This window comes from Macaca thibetana, chromosome X (genome assembly GCF_024542745.1).
Source record: "Macaca thibetana thibetana isolate TM-01 chromosome X, ASM2454274v1, whole genome shotgun sequence".
NCBI lineage: Eukaryota > Metazoa > Chordata > Mammalia > Primates > Cercopithecidae > Macaca > Macaca thibetana.
The window spans coordinates 55,440,625-55,449,825 of record NC_065598.1 but is presented as its reverse complement, the minus strand read 5'-3'; the positions used below and the strand labels follow the sequence as shown (position 1 = coordinate 55,449,825).

The window sequence follows — 9,201 nt, the reverse complement described above, 5'->3', positions numbered from 1 at the left end:
TCAGCAACTCCATCTGTGTATTGCAGGTATCTCAAGCTTACCATACCATGTGCAAAACTCCCAAGCCTTGTTTTCTTCCTTAAGCCAGGTTCTCCCTCAACATTCTCAGTTTCAGGCAGCTTCATTAATCCAGTTGCTCTAGCCAAAAACGTTGAAGTTATCTGATTCCTCTTTCTCCTATACACTTCATTAAGAAACCCTGTTGATGTGGCATTAGAAACTTAGCAAGAATCCTACCACTTCTCATCACTTCCTCTGGTACCATTCTGACCCAAGCCAAGCCACCATCATCTCTCACTTATTACTTTAATAGTTGTATTAGTCAAGGTTCTCCAGAGGGACAGAAACACACACATGTATATCCAGAGGAGATACACACACACACGTACTCCCCTGTGTATATGTGTATACACACATACATATGCTCCCTCATGTGTGTATATATGCTCCCCCCACACATGGGGGAGCACATTAGGGAAAATTGGCTCACACAGTTACAAGGTAAAGTCCCACAATAGGCTATCTGCAAGGTGGGGAAAGACAGAAGCCAGGAGCATGGCTCAGTCTAAGTCTGAAAGCCTCAAAACCAGGGAAGCTGACAGTGCAGCCCTCAGCCTAAGGCCAAAGGGTCAAGAGCCCCCTGGGAAGCTGCTGGTGCAAGTTCTAGAGTCCAAAGGCCAAAGAACCTGGAGTCTGATGTCCCAGGGCAGGAGGAAAGGAAGCCAAGCATCGGGCATAGCATGGGAAGCAAGAGAACAAGCAGATTCAGTAAACAAGCTGCTTTTATCCCCCTTCCTCCGCCTGCTTTGTTCTAGCAGTACTGGCAGCCGACTGGATGGTGCCCACCCACACTGAAGGTGTCTTCCTCTCCCAGTCCACTGACTCAAGTGTCAATCTCTCCTGGCAACACCCTCACAGACACACCCAGAAACAATACTTTACCAGATAGCTAGGCATCCCTCAATCCAGTCAAGTTGATACCTAATATTACGTATCACAATAGCTTCTTCACTGGTCTCCCTGCTTTTACTCTTATCTCCAAATTGTCTATTCTTTAGCTGTGATCTTTTTTTAAAAAGTAAGTCTGATCACATCACCCCTCTGCTCATAACTTTCTAGTGGCTTTCCCGTCTTACTGGTAGTAAACACAAACATCCTTATAATTGATTAAAGGGTCCTACACAGTCTTCTCTCCCACCCCATGTCTATCTAATTCCTCACCTTAATCTCCTATTCTTCTTACCACTCTTACCTCCACATTGGCCTTGCTGCCGCCTCTCTAATATTCTGAGAATCCTCCCACCTCAGGGACTTTGTACTTGCTGTTTTCTCTGCCTAAAATGTCTTTTTTTTTTTTTTTTTAACGTGCTATACACATGGCTCTCACATTTTATTCAGTTCTTTGTTCAGATGTTATCTCATGTTAGAGGCTATCTCTGATCTCCCTAACTAAATAAATCCCTGTTTTAGTTTCTCTGATGGTTAATTTTACATGTTGACTTGACTAGGCTGCAAGGTGCCCAGATTAAATATCTAGTGAAATATTATTTTAGGTATGTCTGTCAGGGTGTTTTTAGATGAGACTAACATTTGAATCGGTAGACCGAGTAAAGCAATTGCCCTCTCTAATGTGGGTGGGCCTTATCCAATCAGCTGAAGGCCTGAATAAACAAAAAGGCTGACTCTCCCATTAGTAAGAGGGAATTTCTCCTGCCTGACTGCCTTGAGCCAGGACATCAGTCTTTTCCTGCATTCAGACTTGAACTGAAACACTGGTTCCTTCTGAGTCTCAAGCCTGCCAGGTTTTGAACTGGAACTTATATTATCAGTTCTCCTGGTTCTCTGGCCATTGGACTCAGACTGTAACTACATCATTGGCTCTCCTGGGTCTTTAACTTGCTGACTGCAGATCTTTGGACTTCTCAGCCTCCAGAATCATGTCAGCCAATTTCTAAAACATTTTTACACACACACACACACACACACACACACACACACACACACACACACACACCCTATTGGTTCTGTTTCACTGGAGAACCCTGATTAATATAGTTTCCTATTGCTTCTCTAACAAATTACCACAAACTTAGTGGCTTAAAACAATAAAAATTTATTATGTTATAGTTCTGGATATCAGAAGTCTGATGTGGGTTTCACTGGGCTAAAATCTAGACGTCAGCAGGGCTCTGTTTCTTTCTTGAGACTCTAGGTAAGAATCAGTTTCCTTGCCTTTTCCAGCTTTAGTGTGATTGCTCACATTTCTTGGCTCATGGCCCCCTACCTCCATCTTCAAAGCAAAGAACAGCAAATTGAGTCTTTCTCACAGCAAGTCATTCTGACATTGACTCTCTTACCTCCCTCTCCCACATTTAAAGGGCCCTTATAATTACATTAGACCATTTGGATAAACCTGGATGATCTCCTTATGTTGGGGGCAGCTGATTAGTAGCCTAAATTCCATCTGCAACCTGACTTCCTCATTGCCATGCAACATATTCATAGGTCCAGGGATTAGGATGTAATCCTCCATGGGGCCATTATTCTGCCTGCCCCAGCCCCTTCCCACATTACTGCTTAAGTTTTCTTCATATATCTCTTTCCTAATATATTATGTTTACTTAATTGGTTGTCTGTCTCCTCTTCCTAGAATATGAACTCCGTGAGTACAAGGGCTTTATTTTGTTCACTCTCATATCCTGGGCTTCAAAAACAGTGTCTGAAACATAGTAAGTATTGAAAAAATATCTTTTGACTAAATTAATGAGGCCAGAAATTTTGTTAGTGAGGGTTACAGGAGGGCCCTAACCACTTCTTGCTTTATAATGAAGAGTCAGGAATTTGAGCAGGAAATATTAAACTGGCCTATGCAAGGCACTGTCGGGAGAGACCTAAAAATGTTATAAAGTTACATACTTTCTCCCTCCTATTTTTATTAATAAATGGCCCCAGAGAAGTAGAGGCTATAACTGCTTACAGAAACCTAATTCAGGGACAAAACTTCTAAATATTAAAAAACTGTTTAGGTTTGACCTAAATCCTTCAAGCTGGAGGGGTTTTTGCTTTGTTTTCCTGGTGACCGCTTTGTACTGCCTACTGTGGTAAGGCTTCCTATGCTCCAGTAAAACCAGGAGTAAGATAGGTTCACGAGCATTTGCTTTACTATTTCAAAGTAGCCAAATAGTGGTAATCTCACAGTGAGGCACCACATCTGGGTGCACCTCATACTCTCCACTCTGAATAGGCCCTTACATTCAGGAAGGCCATATAACTTCAAGGTTAAGATTAAGTATATGAGCTCCGGAGTTACACTGAATTCAAATCCCAGCTTTGCCATTACTACAGTAACTATTAGCAAGTTTCTTATTCTCTCTGAGACCAGTTTCCCCATCTTCAAAATGGAGACAGTGATAGTACTTATGCCATGGGGTTCTTGTGAAGATTAACTGAAATAATCCTTATAAAGCACTGACACTTGGTAAGTACTCAACTAAAGGATAGCACCGTTTTCATTTGGCAATCCACCTAACTCTTCTTGGTATCCTATTGAGTTAGCAAATAAAGCTGGATGAAACTGCAACAAGCTAGGTTGTCCCGATACAAATCAGTACCCATAGTCTCTTTATACTAGCAAGGGTTTCCACATGAACATATTACTTATGAAACACAAGCTTCCCAGGCATTGCTTTTGTCTACAACAGTGCTTCTCAAACTTACAGATCACTTTGAGAATCAGTGGTTTAAAACATATATATCATACTTGGTATAATGCCTTCACTTCATTATTGCCAAAGTGGTGAACACATGTTTTTCCCATACTTGTTTCCATGTCTACATTTCCTCTTTTCTTCCCTAAAGCAGTGGTTTCCAAAGTGTAATCCCTGGACCAGCAGGATCAGCATCATCTGGCAACATGTGAGGAGTGTAGATTCATGAGCCTCACCCCAGACCTGCTGAATCTGACACTTTTGGGGTGGGGCAGCAATCGGTTTTAATAAGCCCCCCTCCAAGTGATTCTGATGCATGCTCAAGTTTGAGACCCACTGCCCTATCCTACTGACATAGTTAACACGGCCTATAAAAAGCATTATTTCATTGTATCATTTCATTTCATCTCTAATTTTGATTTCTATTCTCCATCTGTTTCTGTGTGCATGCCTTCACCATCCACCTGATTCTACTTCTGTTTCAAAGTGACTGCATCTTTGGATAAATATATATCTCAAAACTCTTTTGCCTTCAGTGACAAAGACAGCTATCTGGCCATCACCATAAGAAGGATTAAGTCTAATCAGAACCTCATTTGTCTAAACTTTCAAAACATCCATGTCCAAGTTATAACTATAATCTGAGCAGGGATTGAATGAACTAAGGGCAAATAGGATAAAGATATAACTTTATGATTTTTCTGGGCTCATCTAATTTAATGTCTCTATATGTATCAATATCTATCCACCTTAAAAAGAACACATTCAAGTAGTGTGAATGTCTGATTTAGAAGTGAATCCCACTTCATTACTAGTCACAGAATATACCCCTGTTGAATGACTCTTTTCACTTTCCTGAACTCTTTTCATTTTCCTAGATGCTAATAGGATAAAGACTCTGGAATACTTAAATCTCTCCTTCTGCAGAAGATTAACACAGCTGTTGATAGAAATACTCCCATAAAATTGTTTTACAAGTTGAGAATTTTAGTCTACATAATGCAGGTCATGTAGCAAAAAAAAAAAAAAAAAACATGTTTTTTGCTGCTCAGTGAAAACTCTACTTATCCCTCAACTGGGACTATTAAACTAAGGTGAGAAAAGGTGAGAGACCAGTGGTTTAGAAGAAGTTCCTTTATGACATGGAGAAGGAGAAATGGGATGAGTCTACTGTCAACGGTGCTGTACATTCCCTAAATGGTTCTGTCTTCTATTTTCCTGCAAATGGAAACTAAAAAGGTTAGGGCTTTGTGATATCAAACTCTATTTCTCACAGTTCACCGTGTTTCATTTTTTCCTTAGGGGACAAAATTAAAGTCAACTGCCAGCTTGAAAAAGGTTTTAATACTGCTTGATAGAATAATGAAGGTACATCTCATTAAGTGTTATGGAAATTACACCTAATTAACCACTCCTGGACCTCATAAATCCTATTTCCCCCCCACTTTTTATGCATTCCTTCTCCAGCTGCATCCTGAATAGACTTTCAATACACTTCAGGCATGGATTACTACCAGAGTTTCCCCAGCTGCCATCAGTCAGTACATATGGTCTAGCTTAACTTTCTTTCAAAATTGCTTTCACATAATTCCCTTGCTCAAAGGCCCACAATGCTTTCCTATATCCTATCACATTTAGATGTCTTATATCTGAATTTTTCTGGCTCGCTTTAAGGCCATAATCTGGCTACATTCTTCCCATCCAACTTTATTTTGTGCCTTCCCAACCAGAAGGTCCCTTTCACCTAGGATAACTGTGAAATTCCTTTACTGTTTCTTAGGACAAAGTTGAAGAAACAGGGAAAAGAAAAATAGACACTGAAATCCCTAACAGCAAAAGTTTATTTACAATTGAAGTTAAGGAATATTTTTAATGCATGCTGAGAAAACAGTAATACTCCAAACTTACAGGTTACTTACTGTCTGATAAGGAATACAAGATGATGCTGAGAAAGGCTTTGGCAAACACAACTATTGGAACCAGGTTGCCAGTACATTTAAACACTATTAGAACCTTGTTATCAGAAAACTTACATATCACCTACTTTTATGTAACACCAACTTCATGAACAATTCATCTTCTAACTCCTCAATGGCTATTTAAGTTAATAGCATTCAAGGTTTAACATTAAGACTAGGGAGTAGAGAAGAAATACAGAAGCAATAAGCATCACAACATTTCAGAGCCTACATATATGAATACAACATTAATTAGGAAACTTTTAATTTTTGTGTGAAACAACATTCATCAATGTTTAGCGCATGAGAAGACACTGCTTTGGTCCATCCACTCTTTCCAGCTTTTCAAAGTGTTTCCTGGCATTGCGGATGTTGATCAGAGTAGCTGCAGAAGCTGAGGGTGGGGGCGGAAACACCCAACAGAATTAAGTATGGGCAGCCAAAGGAATGTCTGACTAGTAAAACAAATAAACAAAAGAGAGCCAAATCCCTCAATGTATGTCAGAGAACATACAGGAATAGGAGGTCCCAAGTTATCAAGGTTTAATTTTTCTGAATAAGCAGAAGATTTATTCATATTCTAAACACAAAATTCCCAAAATAAATTTCCAAAATCTTTTGGTTTGGAGCTAACAACATAAAACCCATAAATTTATGTTATGTTTTAATATTAACTTAAAGTAGCAAAAGCCAATGGATGAGAAATTAATTTAAACTCTGGGACCATCCTGAAAACTACTGCAAGAACCTTTATTTCAATGGTTGTGATAGTCATGGTTATTATGGTATGGAAGCATCAAACACCCCTTCATGCCCATAACAGAAATATGAGAATATGGTACATAGGAATATGCAATGACATATAAAATAGTTTGTCATTTAATAGTTTAAGAGCTTAGATTGACTAGTCTTTTAAAAATCTATACCAGATGCAGCATAAATCATGTATTTGGGTTCTCTTTTCTTTAAAATTCTTGGATTTAGTGACTTGCTTTTTGAAGTTCCCATGAAGAAAAACGTAATACACTAGAGGGTAAATTATTTTTAAGCTTTAAAATATAAGTCTATTAAATAAAAACTATTTACCACTAGTACTAAAATAGTTTTTTTTATTGTGGTAAAGTATACATAACACAAAGTTTATCATTTAAATTATTTTTAAGCATACAGTTCATTGGGATTAAGTGCCCTCACATTGTTGTGCAATCATCTCCACTATAAAACAGCTTTTAAGTATCTAATAAGGTACTACCTCTGGGACAATTGTTTAAAGAATATGTGGCTTTGAAGCTAGGTCAGCTAAGTTTAAACTTACGAATGGATGGATCAGACATCACAACCATCACATAAGTGTTGGATGTAAAGATGTCAATGAAAGCAGCGAAGTTAGAGTTCCTGACTTCCATACTCTGGAAAGAGGCAGCCAGCTTGCTATAGGAAAAAGAAGAAAAGTGGTTAAAGAATGAAATAATAACACTGTAACAAGCTCTTATCATTTATGTTAAACATCTTTTTTATAGCATTATACCTCAATTCACCATTTCATTAAGATTGTTAATCACTAACTCTATTTTTTCCAAGGAAACTCTTATACTGAATTTAACATGTTTTGAAAAGTAACTGGGACAAAAGTGGGCTAGGACTTGATTTTTAAAATTTTTTCAATTTCAATTTATTTTTTTATGAGTCAGAGTCTCGCTCTGTCACCCAGGCTGGAGTGCAGTGGTGCCATCATGGCTCACTGCAGCCTTGAAATCCTGGCTCAAGTCTTAGGCTCCTGCCTAAGCCTCCCAAGTAGCTGCGACTACAGAGGTGCATGCCACCACATCTGCCTAAAGCACTTGAAACTGACTGTGAAATGAAAATTGGCTTAGACCTAGATCCATGTTTAAAATCATTTTCAGAAGACTTCTTCAACATTTAATAAGCATCTTAAGTTGAAATTTCCTTATCATTGAGATTAAAGCCTACATCTTTTCAGTGTTACATTTAAATTCAAGAAATGACCTTTTTTCTTTGAAAACAAACAAGGCAACTATATTTGCTTGTCGTTGGCTATTTCTTCTTCAAAATGTTAGCATAAACATTCCAGAAAGTCTCAAAGTGTGCTAAGGCATAGAGAGTAAGCTTACTCCTGCTGTTCTGGAATCAAACTTTTATCAGGGTAAGGATTTTGATTATTAAATCTTTGCTAAATTATGGTGTTCAGCCATTCCTTTTTCCTAGATTCGCAATGCTATGATTCAAATTTTATTTAACAATGGCTGACACAACATGATTAAACATTTCTAGACTGTCTTTTCTGTACCATTTCTGAATCAGTACTTCACTATTTTAATTCAGTTAAATAGTAAATACTTAAAGTAGTAGTTTTAGACTAAATTTTGGTATTCAGTAAGGCAAATGCTCCTTCCTTCTTCTTTTTCAAAACTCTCTTGGATATTCTGTTTCTTCCCAAATAGTATCAATCATCTCAAAAAGATACTCTGTTTGGATATTTTTCATATGCTTCTGTACTAGCTGAGTTTGCATTAAAGGACAAGGACCTGCACTTCGGTCAACTGGAGGCCCCTTAGAATTTAGCTTTCTCTTTGATTGAAGGAACTATTCTGAATATAGAAGTACAGTTAACTATAGTTACTTGAACTTCTAAAAAATGACAATAATTTTTTCAAGAGATAAACAGATCATTCATACAAGATCTCTTACCTGCAGCTCAGCTTGAACTGCTTAATAATGTTGCTTATTTTCTCAAATCTATGGGCATCACGCTGCTCTTTACACTGATAGTGAGAAATTACCTATGAAAAAGAATATTGTCCTTTGAATCCATGCAAAATAGTCATATCATCCTCTGCTACTCCTCAAAGCAGACATTTGTCAGTCCCTTGGTCACTGGTTTTTAGGGTAGAGTAGACTTGGCACCTGGCTTATTGTCTCTTTTCCTCTGTCCTGTATCTTACCAACATTCTGTGTGATTTCAACGTCCATTCAGATGGCCCATCTAGTACCGTTTGGTTATAATTTTATTAAATCATTTACGTATTGCCTATTTTGGTTCACTGCTATTTTTTCTAACTTTAATCACTAAATATTCATTTTATTTCAATATTTCACATGATAGTCTTCGATTTTTAAAAAGTACAAATCAAAAAGAAAAACATAAAAATTCCTAGCTTTTCTTGAGGTATACTTCACGTGTTTAATTTTTAAAAAGCCCAAGCTAACCAAATAGCTTTTGGAATTATATTTTAAAAGCTTAACTGGTTGATTCCAATCCCTGAGGACTATTTACAAATGAACTTATGCAGGATGGACATCCACACCAGCTGAAAATACTTTTTCTAACTTTTTCAGATTTTAATAAAACCACACAAGTATTACCTATAGGCTGAATATACAGATGCAGAGTGTCTAGTAGGAAGCAAAACTGAGTCACTCACCAGAAGAAAACTCACAGGGAAATTCCATGAGACAATGTGAAAATTTCAAAACATAATTTCTATACCAGTGGAAGAACAAATCCCCCTTGCTTG

At 37.8% G+C, this 9,201-nt stretch overlaps 1 protein-coding gene across 3 annotated transcripts in view; it reads right to left on the bottom strand.

Annotated features, from left to right (window-relative positions):
* Positions 1–5,530: 5,530 nt before the first annotated feature.
* Positions 5,531–9,201, bottom strand: part of RRAGB (Ras related GTP binding B) — a 38,354-nt gene continuing 34,683 nt past the window's right edge. For all 3 annotated transcript variants that reach the window (XM_050776957.1, XM_050776960.1, XM_050776958.1), the window contains 3 exons: positions 8,375–8,466; positions 6,981–7,096; positions 5,531–6,059 (listed from right to left, as the gene is read on the bottom strand). In XM_050776957.1, the coding sequence (XP_050632914.1) occupies positions 5,962–6,059; positions 6,981–7,096; positions 8,375–8,466 (306 nt within the window). In that variant the 3' untranslated portion in view covers positions 5,531–5,961. The remainder of the gene's footprint in view (positions 6,060–6,980; positions 7,097–8,374; positions 8,467–9,201) is intronic.